Consider the following 21,643-nt stretch of genomic DNA (forward strand, 5'->3'; position numbering starts at 1 on the left):
CTGCTTGTATGTCCTGGGGCCCTGGAATGGGATCGCTTCCAGATTGGCATATGTTTGACCTTCAAACAGCGTTCCCAGGTGGCAGTGACAGTTTAGTTCGCCTCGTTCCATATTGTCACCAGCGCTTCATACTGCCTCGTGTTTAATTTTGGCCATTCGGATAGGTGTGTGGTATCCCTCCTGGAGGTTTTGATTTGCATTTCTCTGATGAGAAAGGACGCTGAATACTTTTTTAACGTTTATGAACCAGATGGGTATTTTGGGTTTGGGTGTGTATGCGTGAGGTGCCTGTGTATATGGAGCGTCCATTTAAGTAGTTTGACCATTTTTACAAGACGAATTGTCTGCCTTTTTCTTATTGATTTGCAGGAATTCTTCTCGTGTTTTAGTTCTGCGTCATTTAAAAACTATATGTATTGCAAATATCTTCTCCCAGTCTGAGACGCTTTCCTGTTAACTCTCCTAATGTAATTTGAGAAACAGACGCTCTTAATTGTAATGAAATACCATGTACCCATCTTGTACTTTATGATAGTGCACTTTGTGTTCTACATAATAAAACGTTTCCCACTTTGGGTTTCTTACAGTGCTTTAAACTAAAGAAGAGTGTGGGAGAGATGTTTCAAGAGGGTCCTTAGTACATTTGAAATGGACTTTCAGACCGACATGTTTGAGGCATGACAATAAGATAGTTCCCCTTATCAGAGCCCAACCCATCCCTTTATGCCTTGCTCAAATTTCCTGTTCCTTCAGGAGATGGTTGCCACCCAGCTTCCCCCTCTGCTCCTTTCAGTAAGAACTCAGAGAAGTGAATCTCACCTGTTGGTAACTTTTTAGAAAGACTATTATAGGCTGCATTGCACTCTTTCACAATTACCACTCAAAAATAGCTAAGAAAGACAACACAGAAATTATACTACACGGACAAAGAGTCATTCACCAGGTATATTTGAAGTCTAAGCTCTTTTGAGCTATACACGTGCACAAATGATTCAGTTGGTGGAAATCTCCCCTTCCCCTCCATATTTAAACTTTTCAAACTTAAAATAGTGATAAAGAGATTTGCATAATGTGCGTCATGGAAATGCTGAGGCAATTCTGACTTTCACAGTGCAGGAGGCTCTGCTGAAACCCTTCCGGGAGTCCTTCCAGTTTCTTACTGATCTCCTGGGAAAAGTTCCTCCTCCCCCCTCCCCAAACCCAGCCTAATGAAAGAAGTACTTGACCTGAGACAGATTAACATCGAAACTTTGCAATCAATGGTACCAAGACTAACCAGTTGGGTCATACGCTCCACTGTGTTTTTATTTTGTGTAACACAGAATGGTCATTTTAACTTTCACTAAATTTGGCTGGAAATGAGTGATGGTACCTGCTCTAAAACACGTCAAAAATGATCTCCAAATATTTTTCTCAGCCAGATCTCCTTAGAACTTGCATTCTGAAAATTCTGAATAGTTTAGAAAGTCAAATGACCCTCAGAGGACGAAGAGATTCAGGACAAAATGGCCGACCGCTGCAGCTCTCCGTTAGTCTCAGGAGCTCAGAAAATATTTCTTCCACTAGAGGGCAGCATTTCTCCACTCCTAAGTCTAATCTTTCATTTGTTAAGGAAAAACCAAAAACCTCCACAGCAAAGGAAAGTCAAAGCATTTGCTTATTATACACTCCTCAGATTTTATTTTTGAAAGGAGCCTTCATTTTTCGTATGGCAACTCAGGGTTTTACAAGCAATGCTGTCCTCAGTTTCACCTGTACTGTGCCCAGTACTATATTGCTATATTCACAGTAGAACGGACTTTAATTTCTGAGTGATCGGTCTGTTTTAAGTTTCTGATGAAACTTACATACACCTTAGTCAAAAACCACGACAATCCTTCCATAAGTTGGCTATGTTCTTGTTCTCGTGTGTTTTTCTGAGGCTTGGGTAATGAAAGTATTTCCCCTCTCCATTGTAACTGGCGTTTGCATCTAAAGTAATTCATTAAATGTACAGGAGTAGATGAGGCCTTGCACATATAGCAGAAGGTAATGGTTTTATAGGTGTATCTTCTGTAATGCACTTCGGGCTACAGAAATAGAAATATCACATTTGACGAAAACAAATGTTTTTGAACAACATGGCCATTGCATGAGTAGGATTGGTATACGTTTATCTACTACCCTTTCCTTTTTCAAATGCTCAGTGGCTGCTACGTTCTGGCGATTTAGCTTCATCCAAATTGTCTACAACGGACACTTGCGCCTTGCCTTTATTTAAAAACAAGTGTTCTCGATAGCAAAGATGTTGGCTAATCATTTATATAGTGGCATGAGAAGTTTTGTGCCCTTTCAAAATTCAGCATTATCCATAATAGAGTGTAATATTATCAGATTATCTGTATTAGTATATGAATGCATTCATAAGCAATGCACGTATCATGTTGGTAAGCAGCTAATGGATGAACAGTCACTAAATAAAAAACATCCAGATTTTAAAAGCACAGCTGAAACATTTGTACAAATATACAAAGAGAAAAAAACAATCATTCAGACACCATGAAACTTTTATAATAAATAGGTTTGTCTGAAATCGGTCTCTATCACCCTGGACAAGCCTCCCCAGTGAGGCTGGGAAAGTTCTATACGGAAGTGGTGTTCAAAATCTACTGAGGAATATCTTTGGGGCCAAGCTCAGTGCTGCCTCCAGGAATTTTAACAGAGCTATGAAGTATTGACTCAAAATAGTGGATATACCCAGACTTTTTAAGCTGGAGGATGCTAGTAAGTTTTCTAATCTAGATAGGACATGGCTGGATGCTGACAATCTGTGAGTTATAGTATATCCTCGAATCATGAAAATAAATGCTGGTGATCATGCATGTCCTGGGAATGTCGGGATGCAGAGGACTGAGTGAGACCAGATAGGGATATCTCATGCAGTCAAGGTCAAGTTTACTTATGGTCCTACTTAAGTGGCCAGGAAGAAACAACGCACACACGTCAGGACTGGGACTGAAACAGATCACAAACAACACAGGTGCTATTTGTTACTGATGTCTCTGGCTTGGATCAACAAGAGAGAGTGAAGATATAGGCTGTGCAGATTCTTTAATAAGAAAATACTACTTTTTTTTTTTTCTAGAACCTTCTAAATAATGGATTATGCTTGATGGGTATGATATGATCAGGAAACATATCACCTTTTCCTAGCCCTTTTGTCCGAGAGGCTTGATTACAAGGAAGGAATCTCAAACAACCAAACACCCAGGGATTGAAAGGCAATTATTTTTTTTTTCGACAAACAACAGAGGGGAAAAAAGCATGATAAAGAGGAGACAGATATTATCGTTGAGGCGGAGCGGTGAGCTCAGTTGGACACGGAGGGTGGCAGGCCAGGACGCCGGGTTTGGATGATTTTTGGCTTTGGGGAAGTCTTTGGATCCTCTTCTTCCTCTATGTCACTGTCACACACGTGCACGACGACACTTGGGGTGGACTCAGTCCCTGCATGGAGCTCATACTTCTCTCCTGAAAAGCAAGAAAAGTGGAGGTGATAAAGCGGAAGGGAGCTCAGAGCGGATTCTTCGGCAAGTTTCGTTCTGTAAGGAAGAAGACAGTGTCACATTGTCTCAGGAAACCTGGGTCTTATCCAAGAATGGCGGGGGGCACTGGAAAATGGAGTGAGATCACTCTGTCATTGTGTCCCTGTTCTACCACCTATAACCAGACAACCCTGAGCAGGCCACTCACCCTCTTGTAGCCTCAGCACTCTCAACTGTAAACTTCAACACGGTCGTAGCCACAACCCACGGGACCGTGGTGATGACATAGTAGGTCGGGTGGCGAGTTCTCAGTTTCGTCTGTTTCCCATCATTGTTGCTAATTGCTGAGTGACCTTGAGCCAACAGCTTCACTCGTTCACCTTCTGGACAGCACAGTCTCTAAGGTCTCCTCCAGCCGCATACTTCTTATGGCAAGAGCCGCCCCAGGAGGGAATAAGGCGGGATCATCACTCGTCTGGGATTTGCGGTGGTTACTGGGGGATGGGGTTCGATGGCTGCCGAGGTCCCTTCAAGTTACAAGAGTCTGTCCTTCTTGACTGGCGCATCTTATAGTCAGATGGCTGTTAAGCTGACTGGCTTCCTGCTTTTGTTTTGCCTCAGGAGGTGTTTACTGAGCATTCCCCACGGTCTAGCCTATTGCTGGTGATAAGGCTACAGGCACAGGAGCACAGCCCTGCGGCCACACGCAGACACAGGAAGTACCAGAAGATACCATAGTAAGCACTAGCGTGGCAAAATATGTCAAGGACTGAGGTGCCAAACTGTAAGGAGAAAGTAACACTGAAAGGCTTCCCAGTAGAGGCGACGATTGACGTGGGTATAAATGACAAATAGAAGACCTCCAGGCGGTCTCCATCTGCATGCTTTAACTTCTCAGTTTAACTGTTGACACACTCATCATCTTCTCCTGACATCCCAACCTTCACTTCCCATCCTTCCCGATGGGGAAAAATCTAAAAACAAACTGCCGCATCCTCGCTCCTACTGATGAAGGAAATATTCAACTTTCACGCTTGTGGGCTCTGCCCCTGGGTTCCCAGGGAAGCTATATTTAAAAAAACATATTTTTTAAAATGTTTATTTATTTTTGAGACAGAGAGAGAGCATGTGTGGGGTGGGGGGGGGGTGGGTAGAGAGAGAGAGGGAGACATAGAATCTGAAGGAGGCTCCAGGCTCCGAGCTGTCAGCACGGAGCCTGATGTGGGACTTGAACTCAGGAACCGCGAGATCATGACCTGAACTGAAGTGGGATGCTCAACCGACTGAGCCACCCAGGTGACCCTCAGGGAAGCTATACTTTAACATTTACCAAGGTCAACATGACTCGGCAAAACCTCTAAAGCATGGGCTGTATTTCTGCCCTGAGCACACATCTTAAGTCAGCTTCGTTAAACAACAACAACAACAACAACAACAACAGGGGCACCTGGGCGGTACAGTCGGTTAAGCATCTGACTCTTGATCTCAGCTCAGGTCATGATCTCACAGTGTGTCAGTTCAAGCCCCACGTGGGGTTCTGTGCGGATGGTGCGGAGCCTGCTGGAGATTCTGTGTCTCCTTATCTCTGTCCCTCCCCAGCTGTGCTCTCTCTCTCTCTCCCTCAAAATAAATAAATAACCTGAAAAAAATAAAAATAAAAGGCAAGACAAAACAACGACAAAACCCAAAACACCAAAAAAAGAGCATTCCAAACATAAGAAGAACAAAAAAACCCCTCCCTGGTTCCCAGAAGATTAAAGTCGTACAGCCTTGCAAAGACTAAAAACATAAGATAAAGTCTGTACCTGTCTGGAGTGTCCTTTGTTGTGATGGTTTGTAACTCTTTCTCTAAAAAGAGATACCTAACCCTGTCCCCAAATGTTCCTTCCTCAGAGCACTCTCTTCTTTGTAAAGACTGTGCATTCTGGGCAGCTGTCCTAACTTGGGCTCAAATAAAACTCTCTTCCTTTCTCTTTAACATTTTAGAAAAGGTTTGTTCACTCTTGTGTCCGCACGACCAAAGCAGCTACTTTTCTCTGGCCTAGGCTCACCTCTCTTTGCGAGCTTCCTAAAACCTGCCCTCCCTCCAGGATGAGAGGCCGATACCACCCAGTCCAGAAGCCTTGCCTGTCATCCCCAATCTGTAGTGGGAAGTGTCCCTTCCGGCCGGCCGGAGCAAGTACGGTCAGTTTCGGGACCGGGGTGCTGTGTATGTGCCGCTGGGTACATCTTGGTGAGCACCCACAATGAAAACAGCAAATGCTTACGAGGTACAGGTTTAAAATCTGGGCGCTGACATAAAGGGGTGAGGAGCACTACTCATGTAATGAGTGTCAAAGCTCTTGTAAGTGATGCTGGGAAGGACGTGAACGTTCAGAGTCTGCTATTGTTATGGGGAGAATTGTGTCCCCCCTGCAAAGACGTCTAAGTCCTAATCCCCGGTACCTGTGACTATGACCTTACAGGGTTCTCAGAGATGATTAAGTTAAAATGAGGCCATTAGGGTAGATCCCTAATCCAGGATGCCTGGTGTCCTTACAAAAAGGGGAAGTTGGGACGCAGGCCCTCACCACAGCCCAGGAGCTACCAGAAGCCGGGAGAGGCTCCTGGGACAGGTCCTTCCCTAGCGCCTTCAGAGGGAGGGAGGCCCTGCTGACACCTTGGTCCCGAACTTGTAACTCCAGAACTTGAGTCAGTACATTGTTTAAAATGTTTACTCATTTCTGAGAGAGAGAGAGAGAGAGAGAGAGAGAGAACGGGCAGAGAAGATCTGAATCGGGCTCACACTGACAGCAGAGAGCCCGACACGGGGCTCGAACTCCCGAGCCAGCCTCGAGATCATGGCCGGAGTCGGAGTAGGAAGCTTAACCGACAGAGCCGCCCAGGAACCCCAATACCTTTTTTGAAGCCCCTCAGCTCGTGTTTCTGTGGCAACCTTGGCAGACTAATATAGCCACATGCTGCTAAGAGTGTTCTCTTTCTGTTAAGGGTCAGAGAAGTCTTCGCTGGGCTGCCCTTGACATCCTGGTGTGGAGAGCAGAGGCTTTCCTGGGTGAGGGAGAGGAATAGCTCACAAAAATGGAGTGGTTCAGCTCCAGGATTTCCCTGGGATTGGCAGGAGCCGAGAGTGACAGCACTGGCCAGAGCCATAGGAATTGGGCTCATAAAGACTCTATCTTTTCGAGTCTAGATTTGGTGAAATTGCAGGGAGCGAGAATTGCGTCAGCGGGTGTGAAATCTCTGGCAGAAGGGAGCGGAGGTGGACCGGTGTGGAATCGGGAGGGGACAGTGACACAAACAGGAGCAGAAGCAGGAAAGAGAAACTTGCCGCCCTCATTCATGCTTGGCTTTGTCTCCCTGCAGCGGGGATTGTTGGCATTACGGGAACCGCGTGGCAACCCGCTCTGAAGTCGTGAGAACGCTCACACCTACAGCTGTGGTGTATATGCGTCGATGCTTATTCAATGGTGCTCCACCCTCCTCTGAGGTATTTTGTCATTGTAACCAAAACCCCCGGGCAGAAGAACCACACGCGAAGGACAGGAATCTCCATGACGTGGCTCCGGCGTAAAAGTTGCCTGCGAGGCTCCGGGCCAGGGGTGGGCAGACCTGGCGGGTGGCATCTCGGAGCAGGGCTTCTCGAGCTGCTGACAGCTTAGCGGTGCTGCTTGTTGAAAACAGAGTTGACCGCGGGGATCCTGGTTGGCTTGGGCATCTGGTCAGGTTGCGATCTCCCCGGCTTCGTGGGTTCCAGTCCCGCAGCGGGCTCTGAGCCTGCTTGGGATTCTCTCTCTCCCTCCCTCTCTGCCCCTCCTCCGCTCGTGCTGTCTCTGTCTCTCTCAAAAGAAATAAGTAAACTTAAAAAAAAATAGTTTACTGGTATGAGGATGCGACCCTGCCTATTCTGAGCGACATCTCCTTTGGTAGCCAGCATCCCCTGGTGCTTCTCGGTGTTAAAGGGCAGCCACCGTTCTGGGGGTTCAAGTGGCGGGCTGGAGGCTGTGGTCCCGCCAGGGCACAGGCATGCACCCAGCGTGCCTCCTCCCTGCCTCCCTCCTGCATGCTAATTTTTCATCGGAAAGTGAGAACGGTGCAGGGAGAGGGCAGGAGGGAGGGACGCTGGACGCATAGCAGGAAGGCAGCCAGGACTTATCAGCTCGCGAGCCGCCCCCCAGCAGCTCAAATTAATCTGCGGTCTTCTTTCTCATCTTTGTTTTCTGGGGGGACAGCAAGCCCCTCTGGGTGCCACCGCAAACGGCGGGCGATGACTTCGCTGTACCCAAGCTTTCCGAAACGCTCTCCTTCCTCTGGGGATGCTCTGCAAACTCTGAATGAGAGACGCCCTCCAACAAGAGAAGGAGAAAGGAACGAGTACACAAATAAGGCCGTTCTTTGTTTGCATCAGGATGTCTTGCAAATTCTCAGGTTTGGAGGAGTGGCACTTCTTAGAGGGACACCAATGGCTGCTGGAGTCCCGCGCGTCGCCCTGTCGCTTGCCATGCAGGGGGAGGCGATGGCAGTCTCAGGATGATGGGACAGAATTTGCTGTCACCCAGCAAAAGCATGGAGACTGTGAGGCCGGCGGGGGAAGGGGTGGTGGCAGGTCTCCAGCCAAGGGGCTGACCAGACACCCTGCCCCTTTCCTTACTCGTTGGCCAGAAGCTAGTTGTTAGCTTTATATGTATTTATATTCATATTACAGTTTTTTTTATGTTTATTATTTTTGAGAGAGAGAGACAGACAGAGCATGAGCGGGGGAGGGGCAGAGAGAGAGGGAGACACAGAAGCCGAAACAGGCTCCAGGCTCCGAGCTGTCAGCCCAGAGCCCAAAGCGGGACTCGAACTCACGGACCGCGAGATCATGACCTGAGCCGAAGTCGGACGCTCAACCGACTGAGCCACCCAGGCTCCCCTCTATTTATATTTGTATCGTAGTACAATGTATAGAATGAAGCAAGCCTTTTAAGTAAGTCACTTGTTTGCCCTGGCTTGCATAAAGAACACTGCTGTAAAGATACGTCTAGTTGCAAGGTGTTTACCAATTCCAACCTGAGTGCTTTCCTTTTAGGCCAGATGTGCCGGGGGTACACTCGGGATGGAAGAGGAAAGCCCAGGGCCCTGCTCCGTGCGGGGCAGCTTTATGTTGAGCACGTGGAGCTAACAAAGTCAGACTACTTGGTCGTAGAGAGACTTCATTGCTGTGATCCCATTAACTCTGACATTTCACTGTTCTATATTTGGAAACTTTCTTACTATCAAAATCCAGCAAAGCTTAACAGCTGCTAAGAGCCCACAAAATAAAAAAGAAATAGCTTTGGTGTTGCTGGATTGAATTCTTCTTTTTTTGGCTTCTCTTTCCCTTTGGGCTTCAGCTAATTCCTCTACCACCAGGGCTGACGTCAATGCTGTCACCCTGCATGGTGACCAACTGGGCTTGGTGGGGGACAAGGAGCCCGTGGGGCCCTGGCCACTCAGGGTGGGTCTGTCCTGCCACACCACACTGAGCACGGCCACAGCGTTTCTTTGAAAGGACAAGCAGAGGGTCACCCATCACACTCCCAATCCTCAAGTCTGTATTCAAACTGTCCTTTCCCCTGTGAGCAGAAAGGAGGCCGGAGCCAAAAGCTTCCAGAAAGTACATCACGCAGGGTTTTCCACCTACCCCCGTTGAAATGAATTCCCAGCCGAGCACGTGCAAACTCCTCCAGCACGTGGCCAAAAGTGAAACTGTCATTCAGGCCTTTGGAAGTGATGTAGGCGTGGCCACTGTTCGAAATAAATGTCAAATTCTGTCGCCTCTTTTTCTGAGTGGATGGAGACAGGTTGATGACAAGGTCCTGATTCCTGCAGGTCTGGAGGACATGGAGGTGTCCACGGGCTGCCTCCTGTTCTCAGGAGGGAGAAGGTCACACCCTGTCTGCCCGGGGGGGGGGGGGGGGCACCTGGGGGATGTGGTGACACAGTTCTGGCACACTCACAGAGATGTGTGTTGGTGACCGCTGGTCCCAGTACCCCTGGAATTTCTCCATTACGCTGCCCCCTTTGGCTTACGGGTCAGGAGTTGGCTCCTTCTTGGATTCTCTCTAAAATAATCAGTGTGATTATGCACAGTGTCTAAAAATCAGCATAATGAGATGCGTTAAAGGCAAGGAGATGTTACAGTGCTATATTTGCATATATTACAGCAGAGCTGAGACTGTTCAGATTACTGGTAAGAAAACTCTCGAGATGGCAGGAAAGGGAAACCCTCCTGTGACTTGAGTGCCTCCTTGCACAAGTCCTTACCTGAGCTCTGCCAAAGAGACGGGACCCCTGTCCCAGAGGCTTTCAAAAGACCGCAGGGTCTAGCAGGCACGAGACTAGGGTTTGCTCTATTCCTCACGTGGCTTCCATTCATCTCTGAAAGATTCTCTCTCTGGAACATCATGAGCTCCCACTTTCTGTCTCTATGAGATGCTATGTCCCCAGCCTGGTCTCACACCTGCACCTCTCTGGCCTTAGGGATATCTCTGCAAAAGTCTTCTAGTCTTCTCCAAACTCACATATCCACAGAATTATTTATGTTCCCTGTCAATCTATGTGTCCTCTCCAGCTATCACATTTCTCGGGGAGGTTCCATATCCTAGGTGCCAAATCTGTAGAGTTGGTCACCTTAGAAGCTTCTCTGTCTTCCATCCATGGTAGTTAAGCCATCACAGAGCATTATTCAACACTGCTCTGAAACATTTCTCCATACGCTCCCTTGCTACCCCCTGCTTACAATGCCTGCATTCACGGTTCACCACTTCCCACCCGAGTGCTCTCAGCTGATGACCCCACCACAGGAACTAACGTCCACTGCCGGAATAAGCTTCCTAAAGCAACGTTTGGAGACGTCACCTCATTCTGAGCCAGCGATGTGACGCTGAGAGATATATAACATTCTACGCCCCAGTTTTCCTCATCTGCAAAATGGGAATAACCATCACATCACCACGCTACAAAATAAGGAAATATTTGTCAAATACTTTAAAGCCCTCCTCAGATGCATGGCATGATTATTTAATGATTATTTAGGGTGATGTTGTGGTCAGTGAGGCTGCCCAAAATAATTTCCCATTTTCAGTGTGATGAACCAACCTGGTCACACGGCCAGACAGTTCGAGAATTAAGAAATGAATAATTGCAAAGAGTTTTTATTCAGCCCAGTCACTGTTGTAAGCAGCAAGAGGGGTGGATGGTGACATGCGGAGTCCCGTGAAGGGCAGAGGGGTGTCATAAATCCCGACCCTCAAAATGAACTGATCCTTGTTCTCTTTACCACTCCCCACCCCCACTGGTAAGTTTCTCTCCTTTTTCCTGTCTCCCCACCCTTTTCCACACTTGTGTTCCCACAAGAAGGAAGACCTCACGTTGCTTTTGAAATGACATCTCTCTCTCCCTCTCTCTTTTTTTTCTTTCTGAGATCGTGTGAATCACTTATGTGTAACGCCTAGTTATAGCACCTTTTCTATTATACGTTAGTTGTTTCATCTGGTGACGTTTTACGTTCCAAGCTCCTGCAGTGGTGGCCGTAGTGACGGATGCGGCTTCAGGTATATGTAAATGCTCCAAAAACATGTTACTGGGTCGTGACACGCTTTTAACACGCTTCTGCCATGTCCAGTAGGCACTCACACATTTGCCTCCTATTGTTTAACGTGTGTAAGCTTTAGCTTTTCGGCTGAGCAGAAAACCAAGCAAGGGCAGGTATTTACTCCGTTTCCAGCGTGCCAGCCGTGGTAGGACACGGGAGGTGTCACGGAAACTCGCCATCCGCTTTACACACGGCAACTATTTACCGCGCCGTCGCTAAATGCCAGATGCGTCTCTAAGTCCTTCACGCAAATTGGATATTTAATTATGACGACAGCTCTGTACTGTGGGTGTCATCCTCTCTAGGTTATGCAGGAGGAAATTGACATCACCGAGGAAGTCAATGGCAGAGCCGGGATTCAAACTCAGGCCTGTCTGACCTCAAAGAACGTGCTTGCAGTCACTCTCCGGCTCTGTCTGTCCTGACTCCCGTGGTGTTCACCTATGACAAGAGCTGGGTTTAACTTTCACTTTAATGTATCTTTAAGGCAACTTCTAGTTTAGCGAATAGTTGCTTTCTAGCTAAAGAGGAACTATTTATTCCTTCTGCATCCTGCCTCTTCTTGTTCTGGCCAATTGCTAGTTATCCTAGGCATGGTCTCCTTGACAATGAATCTTCTCAAATGATAACACTTAATCATTATGAAAATAAATACTCTATACTATACATTATAAAAGGATTTGACTTACATCTCTTATGGTAGCTTTGGTCTCTGGCGTTGGGGGGATGTTTCCTTCTGGATTTAATTTTATTATTTTTCATATGAAAGGCGAATTCTCAACAGGAGAGTTAGTGTCGTAGCAGACTGACTGTTTGGCAGAGATGGCCATCAAATTTCTTGCTAAACATTACTCTTCAAGAACCTTGCCACTCATTCATGGAGGACTGTTGCCACTGTGGTCCCTCCCCTCAAATCTGGACAGGCCTTTATTTAAAAAATTTTTTTTAAACATTTATTCATTTTTGAGAGACAAGAGAGAGCAGAGCGTGAGCAGGGGAGTGGGGAGCGGGGCACAGAATCCAAAGCAGGCTCCAGGCTCTGAGCTGTCAGCACAGAGCCCAATGCGGGGCTCGAACACAAGGACCGCGAGATCATGACCTGAGCCTAAGTCGGATGCTTAAGGGACTGAGTCACCCAGGCACCCCCGGACAGGCCTTTATGACTGACTGCCTTGACTAGTATCCTGCCGCAGAAGTAACCGGTGTGAATTCTGAGTCAGGTCACAAAAACGCCATGCACATCCACCTTGCTCTGTCAGGATGCTCATTTCTGGAACCTCGCCTCCACGTTGTAAGGAAGTCCAAGCAGCCCACGAAGAGGCTCGCACGGAGAGGAACCAGGGGCCCTGACCCACAGCCCGTCTGAGCTGTCAGCCACACTGGCTTGCCAGCCCTGTGAGTAAACCATCTTGAAAGCAGATTTGCTGGTCCCGGCTGAGCTGCCCCAGGAACACTGCAAGCAGCAGACAAGAGAATGAGCTCTCCCCCAAGCCCTGCCTGAGTACCAGATCCGTGAGCAAAATAAGTGGCTTTGTTTCAAGGCCTTCATTTTGGGATCGTTGTTACGTAGCAATCGATAAGTCATCGGTCACACACGCTCTCTTTGTTTGGAAGCAAGCTAAGCCACGAAATTGACTTGAAATTAATTGCCTGTGTTTTATCCTCTTTCTCTGCTCAGGTGCTACATTCGACTGGACACCACCGCAGTTCCCGTCCTTCCTTCCTTATGGACGAAGCTCCACAGAGGGACCTCGCTCTGTGGCCGCTCTCTCACTCCCCTCCAGTGGAAGCGGAGAGGTGACTCTGGGGAAAAGAACTGCCCCTGCTCAGCTCGCCCTCTCCACTTTTCCCTTTGGGCCATCCCTGCCTGCAAAGGTCCTGTGCCCTTCTCTGTGCTGGGCCATGTGCTAAGGCCCCCGGAGGAGACCCAGCCCATGTGGGGTGGTCTGTGGCAGGCCTGGCGAGTTAAACTCTGGGTTCTGGACTTCAGCATTAGGAAACCCGGGCTGGGGTTCACCTTGGCCACATTCTCAGCCTCAGTGTTTCATCAGAAACAAAGCTGGCACTATTCATCTCATCTGTCTTATTCTGACCTACCCTTCAATGAGTTCTCAACCCGACAGGGAAAACGAAGGCATCTGTTATTAATCGGCATTGAATTTAAGAATGGATGAGGGCTTCTCAAGGCCCGTGCTAAGGACACTTCCAGCAGGACCTCTGAACATAGATAGAACCATGCTGGGTGCTGAGCGCTGAGCTTTGGTTTAAGTCAAGAGCCAAGATGAGGAATTTTCAGTGAGATGAGGAATAGGGATTCTAGTATGAAAACGCGTTTAGGCTTATCATGTGTAAAAGGCACTGCAAACCCCCCTCCCCAGTATTTTTATTGTGAACGTGCTATTTTCAAGAGGAAATAGAAGCATCAGTTCTGATCTATGGAACAAGCAACGAGGAATTTCTATGTGTTAGTTTATCAAACATGCTGCCTGTTGATGGGACCGAAAACAGGGACTGAGGGCCGAGTTCAGCATAATTTGAAATGGGCTTGAAAGGTGTTCACACTTAAGGGGCACCTGGGTGACTCAGTCGGTTAAGCATCCGACTCTTGCTTCTGGCGCAGGTGATGCTCTCACAGTTTTCGAGTTCAAGCCCTGAATCGGGCTCCGCACTGCTTGGGATTCTCTCTCCCTCTCTCTCTGCCCCTACCTTGCTCACGCTTTGTCTCTCCAGAATAAATAAATAAACTTAAAAAAAAAAAAAAGAAAGGTATTCAGACTTAGATTCCCTTTCCTTTCACGTATCAGGTTTAGGACTTAAATTTGGCGGGGTGGGGAAGGGGAAGAAGGTTGCCAAGCCCCGGTAAACCTGTCCCTTGTCAACAGCAGAGACAGAGGCTGCTGGCCCTATGTAGCTCTCAGAGGACTGGGGAGGAGGGGCAGGACAGCCCCCTGCAGGAAGCAGGGGTGCGGCGACCTGCACATCCTTTCTTCCACCAAGACCCTGGCTGCTGTCTAAAGTCACCATGTCTTTTAAACCTCTCTCAATCTTGGCAGGGCTAATGCTGGTTTGATGTGGGGCCACAAGCGTTCCTCAAGAGAAAGAGGAGTTTTGGGGAAAAACATCAGGAAGCTTCCAGAAGCGATACCATCCTCCCCCCGCCCTCCATACGCGATTTAACAGTATTTTTAAGTTCTCTTCCGGCATTCTTGTCTTCCCCTATTTTTCCAAAGGGAAGCAAAGAGAGTGTGTGCATGTGCGCGCGTGCGTGCCCACTCATGCGTCTGGAAGGGGCACCGGCGTGGGTAGCACTTCTCTGGACGGCTCCCCTCTCTCCTCGCCCCTCCTCCTTCTGCTCCACACTGGTACCTCTGACCCCTTCCTAGGCACTCCTTGCCTCTATGTCTTTCTCGAATTTGAGACCCACCTGATAAATGCTGCAAAGGCATAATTACTATGGTTCTCAAACAAGGGTGCTAAGTTTTCTTTTGTTTTTTGTTTTTCACAGGGACAGGGTTGGGTGGGGATGCTGGCATTCAGTAGGTGATGCACGAAAATGCTAAATGGACCACAGGGCGTAGGGCCATCCGTTCCAAAATATCACAGATTTCACCCTAAGAAAACTGGCGCTAAGAGCTTGATGCAGGCACTTACATTTTAACAAAAGGCTAAGATATGATTTAAAAATCAAGTGACCAAAACCAGGTAATACATGTTGAGCATTCACCATGTACTGTGCTTGACATGGAGATTCATTTGGGCTATCTAATTTGATGACTGCAACAATCTGGTTTTACTGTTGAGGCACAGAGAAATTAAGACACTTTCTCAAGGTCACACAGCTAATAAAAGGTGGTGCCTGGGTTTAAACTCACATCCCAAGTTGGAGTCATCACCGTAAAGCAAGAGAAATCTCTTTCTTCATGTTGGAGCCTCTCTGACGGCTACAAAAATAAAAGAGGAGATATTTCTGGGAGGAGGGGCTCTTCCTGGAGACTTTGCAAATCACAGCTGTCTGTTTACAAGCTCAGTCTGGGGGTGGAGAAAGAACTTATTTTCTAAGTAGAAGTGGAAAGAGGCTTCACGATTAAAAGAAATATTCCAGGGAGGAAGAAACATTCCAGAGAGAGAAGTCCTTTGCAGTTTTTTCTCTCGCGGATACCTCTGCGTTTCCATGAGCTCCCGTCTCATTTTGATAGACCCCAAAGAAAAATGCTGCAGGTAGTCTTGAGGGTGGGGTCAAATCATTGACTAGCAACTCTGTCCCTTGTCCTTCATGCAGCAGCTGCTTCTGTTAAAGAATGCCCTAGAAGCTTGGGAGGCAAAGAGTAAAAGCAAAGCACAGACCAACCCAAGTCCATGGGAAGTTCAGAGATCAAACCCATGTGAAGAGCAACCGCGACCACCACAAAGGAGAGGGACACTGTGCTCGCTGGCAGGGAGACACTGTTCCAAGTGCTTTACATACCTTAATTCATGTAATGGCACAGAAAACATCTCTCAGGGGATGTCCTGCTAAACAGTTCTGCTCTGAACAGAACGACCACAGCAACCACCATGGATCTGATAGTTCCTGTGTGCCGGGAACTGGGCTGAGTACCTCATGTATATTACTTATTCTGTCTTCACGATGATCTTGCAGGTTGCCCAGTGATCACCATTGAAAAATAAAGAGGTGCAGAGAAGTGAAGTAAATTGCTCAAGGTCCAGCTCAAACAAGTGGAGCTAGGATTCCAATCCAGGCATGCCGAGGCCAAAGCATGACCACCATGTTGCCTGCACTCAGGTCTAGTGTGAGCTCATGTCAGGAAATTATTATCCACAGAAACGACTGGGGTTCTTCCTCCTTACCTCCCATCCTCAGTCCCAACCCACATCAAAGTAGGAAACCAGAAAGGATCCTTGGTAAAAGGGGGTAGGAGGAGAGGGAGAGAAGGGGCGGGGAGGAGAGGTAGAAGGACAGAGAACACTTCTGTAGTTGGGTTATAAGAGGTGTTCTGGTTCAATAAAAGAAAGTTTGTTTATCTTCTGGGGGTTTCCCTCTAAGACTGGATGAGGTGGGGCTGTGTACCTTCAATCCCTCCTGAGTCATTTAGGACCTAAAGTACTTCATGGGGACAACTGATTGACTGAGGACCTGAATTAGTGGTTGAGCCAAGGAAGTAGAATCCTACAAGGAAGGTATGGACAAGAAAGACTAAGGAAACCGTGGAAGGAGGGGGATTGGGAAGATAAAGGGAGACTCTGAAGCTTGTGACGGGGCGGGGGGGGGGGGCTCATCCACCCAGGTGAGAGAAAAGTAGCAACATAGGGAAAGAAAGAGATGCTTGGTCAAAGAGGCATGAGGATTTGCTCTCTGGAAGTAACCATTGTGTTTGACCTTGGCTGATATTAGGGGCCTGGCTAAGGGCATAGCTCTAGGGATGGTCAGGTGTCTTTTCTATTGTTCTACAATGTGCATATTTTACCTGCGAAGGCAGAAAAAGAAGAATTTTATATTGCTACTCATCAGTGATTAAAAATAATTGTGGGGGCACCTAGGTGGCTCAGTCAGTTAAGCATCTGACTCTTGATTCCGATCGGCTCAGGTCATGATCTCACAGTTCAGGGGATCGAGCCCTGCATCAGGCTCCGTGCTGGCAGCGTGGAGCTTGCTTGTGATTCTCTCTCTCTCTCTCTCTCTCTCTCTCTCTCTCAAAAATAAATAAATAAGCTTAAAAAAACATAAAAATAATTGTGGAGTACATGCTGAGAAGAAAAGCTTTTCGAACATTAATTTTTCCAGGGAAGATTCTTTGAAAGGAGATGGAAAATTCTGAGCATGTGGTCCAATATCACAAATCTGCGTGCCTCGGGTGGGGGATGATGGAGGAGATGGTGTGAGTGGAAATCCTGGAGCCTGACTGTTTTATTTGCTTTTCATATCTGTGACCAGGAAATAGCAGTTGTTGAACAAGAACTGAGGCTTATATAATAGTCATACATATGCACCCAAAATATAGGTGTTCATCTATATTTAAAAAACAGAATTTGCTCTACCTTTGAATCAATGAGCCTGGAATAGAAACTCTTTCTTCCTTATAAAGTTACATGAATTAATGAAATATATTTTCCTTGTAGAGGAAACGCTGTATACTAAGCAGCAAACCAGCAAAACTGCTTTACTATGGCATGTTTTGATGGAGAGGAATTTGGAAAAAGGAAAAAGGCTAAATATAGCAGATGTTCGCAACTTGAAACTTGGGCACCATTTTAAGCCCTGCTCTGCAGTTAACTAAAATTGATCTCCCTAACAAGATCTAAAAATAGCAGGAGGAAAAAAAGGAACAGACAATGACTTTTCATATCGTTCCCTGCAGGCATTTTCAGTGACAATGAACATGACCTTCCAGAGCCATCCTAGAGAGCAGAATAAAGGCTGGCATTTCACATCTCACTTCTGATTTACCACCCATTTAGTACATTGTAACATCTTTGTGTTCCCATTTTTGCTGATTGGTATAGATAAGCTGGCTTGCTGGGCTGGGTTTTTGTGTTTCCTATTTTGCTGTACATCTGAAAAGAACATAGCACCGTACTCTTTCTGGAGTCAGGAATGACAGATGTATAAACCAAAATGCATATTCGATTCATTTTCTTCTTGGTCTAAGCCCACCTTCTTTTGCCTAGATGATTGTTTGATGATGGGCTTCTCTAAATTCACCAGGAGGAATTATGTAAATGTAGAGGGCCTCTGTTTGATAGACACGGTAACTGTCCTTTAAACAGAGCAGAAGAAGGCAAATCCTGATTGGCATGTCCCGGAGGACGAGAGAGAAAAGCACCGAATGGACCTTGGAGGCCTGCGTGTGTTGTCGGGCACTTCCAATAAGCCCAGAAACATAATGTGGAGGAACAAATTGTGTAAGTTGTTTCACATTTTTAAAACTCCCTCTTGCAACACTCGTGAATTTCTTCTAGAGAAATTAATGTTACCGTTCAGGAGACCTCTCTGGCTTCTCAGACTTTTCACTCCCCAGGACAAAGGCGCTGGCTCAATCAAATCTTTCTGCTTCTTGCTTATGGCAGAGGTGCCTGTTTCAACTTACCAGCTGTGTAGCCTTGGGCAAGCTACTTACCCACTCTGTGCCTCACATTCCCCAGCTGCGTAAATGAGGAGAAGAACAATTTCTGTGTCACAGACTTGCTGTGGGCATTAAATGAGATAATATACTAAGGTGTTTAGAACAGTGCCTGGCCCATTATATTAGTAAGCCCTAATATATGTTTTAACCGTTATTTCTATTTAAAATGTTTTTCCTAATTTATCTATTTTACTTAGTTTGGATCAAAAACAGAACATACAGTCTTGGGGACAATAGTTAAGAAGGTTTGAAATTGTGCCTCTCCCATTTTCCTGATATAAACTTGTTCTCTCTGCAACGAATAGAACCAGACTTGCTTCTCCAGGGTGATGTGGCCCTTGTGTCTTAAGAGGTGTTGTAACAGCCTGTTAAGGATTTCAAAGGAATCCCACGGGCTTGGGTTTGATCACGGTTCCACTGTAATTGCACTCTCCACGCTTATTTCCAGAGCCTCTCTAGAAGTTCCAGGGAGCTTGCGCTGGCCCTCTCTGGAAGGGGGTCACCAGGGTTCCTTTCCTGATGAAGGAAAGGGGGTACCATGTTGCCCCTGCTTGTTGGAGCCTCCGTGAAAGAGTCTTGGTGATGTCCGTCATTGCCTTTCAGGGTGGCTGGACGCGTCAGAGCTCCCACTGGGGTGGGATCCTGAACCTGGGTGCCATCTTGCCCCGGATCCCTGCTCCATGATGCTCTTTCTTCAGACTTAATTCTTCCCGGCAGCTTCGGATTTCCATATCTCTAATCAGTCAGTCCGCTCTCCCAATTTTGTGGGGTTGGTCACCCCTCCCAGGCCAACCCCATTCCTCTGACCCTTTGAGTTGCTCTCTGCTCTCATTCTGCTGTGTTTCTGTACTCCTGGAACGGAGGCAGCCATCCCTTCATGTGGAATGAGTTATCATTTGTTACTGAAATGATTCTGCCAGAGGATTAAAAATGAATCTCACGAAATCATTTTTTTTTTCCCCAGACGGAAACGCTAGAAGTCCTCCCCTTGGAGAAAACATTAATTTAGTGTTGCCTGATGCAGTCTGGCGAAAGCCGTAAGAAAGCAACAATTTGCCAGTGAAGGAATTATCTCTAGGCAGGCTAATGGCTCTGATCTAGTCACTCATTCATGCATGCATTCATTCATTCAATATTTATTGAACATCAACTAGTGTAAGGTGCTTTCAGGCGCTGGGAGTACCAGAATGAATAAAACATGCTCTCCCCCCCTCAGAAAGTAGAGACTGAGAATCAGATGATAGAAAATCACCAGAGGAGGGAGCGAGCATTTGTGCCGAGGGCCAAGAGGAGACTGAAGAAGCAAGTCCTCGCCCGGGCACCTCGTGGGGAGGGGGGCGGAGATGGGCATGGGAGGGACGCAGGGTGTGGCTGTGCTCCTTCACAGGTGCAGCGGAAATGGCCACCGGGGGCTCACGCTTCTAATATAACCTCTGTGATATTTTCAACTCAGTTGTTGGCTCCAGATCATCCGTCTGGGTGGAGCGAAGAAGCTTCAAGGACACAGGAAAAGGACAAATGGATAACTAAATAAAGAGAAGCAGCCTCAGACTGCTGGCAAAGGATGCAGAGAGAGCTAGACCAGAAAACGCATCCGAATGGCAGCTGTTCCAGGGGACGCAGTGTCGGGCATCCCTAAAAAAGCAGAAAACCCTCACTATCCGCTCTTACACACACAGTGCACAGGCCTTCATTTGCACACTGGCCAGGCCCGGATTTGGCCTTCTGAAAGTCACAGTGGCATTAAAGAGAACTGCCGACTCAGGGTCGGGATGAAGGTTTTGCCAGCATCCTAGGCCTGACGTGTGCTGAGGCCACCAGTATCCTCAATCAAAGGCCATGGGATCTGGCCCCAGATCTCATGGAGTCAGAAGAGCCAGTCTGGACACTTCTCTCTGCCACCGCCCAGCTGTGTCACCTTGAGCAAATTCGCTCACCTCTGTACAGCTTAGTGTTCTCATCTGTCAAATGGGGGTATTAATGATTGCTCTCTCTGTGCAGAGCACTTCAGAGTACATTTACTTGGTAAAGGGAAAGTCAAGCCCAGAGTTTAGCAGCACCACTCAGGTAAAAGGGATGCACTTTAAACGGCGGTTGGTAAGTTCCTCACAACTCTGAAAAGAACCCCCTTTTTTCCTCCGCCTCTTTAAGACCATTTCATTCCTGGCGCGCCCGCGTGGCTCAGCCAGTTGAGCGTCCGACTTCAGCTCAGGTCATGATCTCGTGGTCCATGGGTTCGAGCCCCACGTCAGGCTCTGTGCTGACAGCTTCGGATTCTGTGTCTCCTTCTCTCACTGCCCCTCCCTCGCTCACGCTCTGTCTCTGTCTCAAAAATGAATAAACTGTAAAACAATCTTTTTAAGACCATTTCAGCCCTCCTTCCTGCCTCCTCTGTGCCAGGCTCTGTAAGCACCCCTTCCGAGGCCTAAAACCCCCACACTATCCGTTCCTTCTGCCTCCATCAGGTCCAGCTCTCACCTGCCCCTGGCAGTGTCTTCCAGACCTGGGACTCGGCTCCGTCAGCCAGTGAGGATATCCGAGGCTTGCCCTTATCTTGTCTTTGCATCCAGCTCTGTGAACATGAACTACAGACGAATTTCTTTCCCAATTTTGGATGAAACGTGATTTGAGTTGACTGGGTTACCGGCTCCGAGTGAGTGGACCCGAGGCCCGCTGGGATCTGATGGTCACAAAGTCTGACTCCGCCTGGGCCTCCTTTGGTCAACAGTGAAGTAGGAAGATCACCACCTTGGAACCCTGACTCTGTCCCGGCAAGTGATTTCTCCCCTGTCGGGGCCTCTCGGCTTCCTCCGCTGTTGTAAAATGCAGCTTGGCCAGTGACTCCTAGGTCCTCCGGCCACGACCTCAGGGACTCTCTGAAGCTCCACGTACTGCCATCCAAGCAACTGTACAAGGGGTTCAGATGGGTTCTTGTCAGTATCCGTGCGTGAGGCTCAGGCGTACCTTGGCTCCAGTCGGTCCACCTAGGGGTGTGCCTTCTTGCTTCTGGAGTGTTCTGAATTACTGTGGGAGAGGCTTGCACAAGGCCTGACTTGAGAAGACCCAACTTATTTCAACTCATTTTATACACTCTCCATTTACCTATAGCACAGACACGCGTGGGAAGTGCGTTGGCTCAGGATTCCTGGATATGGACCGGGCCTTCAGAGAAATAACGCGTCACAAATATGTCTCTCGTTATTACATCGCTTTTTTTTTTATCAGTTCATCTTAGTCAGGCACCTACTGCTTCTCACAGTGGCTCTTTAAGGGTGGAACCGATGGCCGCTGTAGAGGCCCCAAGAAGCTGAGCGATTTGATGGTAATTAGAAAGAAACCCCAGAGGGGCGCCTGGGCGGCTCAGCCCTTCGAGCATCCAACTT

The 21,643-nt window shown here is 47.6% G+C and overlaps 1 protein-coding gene across 4 annotated transcripts in view; it reads right to left on the reverse strand.

Moving 5' to 3' along the window:
- Positions 1 to 931: 931 nt before the first annotated feature.
- Positions 932 to 21,643, reverse strand: part of RCAN2 (regulator of calcineurin 2) — a 273,660-nt gene continuing 252,948 nt past the window's right edge. For all 4 annotated transcript variants that reach the window (XM_060615655.3, XM_060615653.3, XM_060615652.3 and 1 more), the window contains one exon: positions 932 to 3,510. In XM_060615655.3, coding sequence (XP_060471638.1) covers positions 3,350 to 3,510 — 161 coding nt within the window. In that variant the 3' untranslated portion in view covers positions 932 to 3,349. The remainder of the gene's footprint in view (positions 3,511 to 21,643) is intronic.

Source organism: Panthera onca, chromosome B2, assembly GCF_046562875.1.
Source record: "Panthera onca isolate mPanOnc1 chromosome B2, mPanOnc1 haplotype 2, whole genome shotgun sequence".
NCBI classification, from domain to species: Eukaryota; Metazoa; Chordata; class Mammalia; order Carnivora; family Felidae; genus Panthera; species Panthera onca.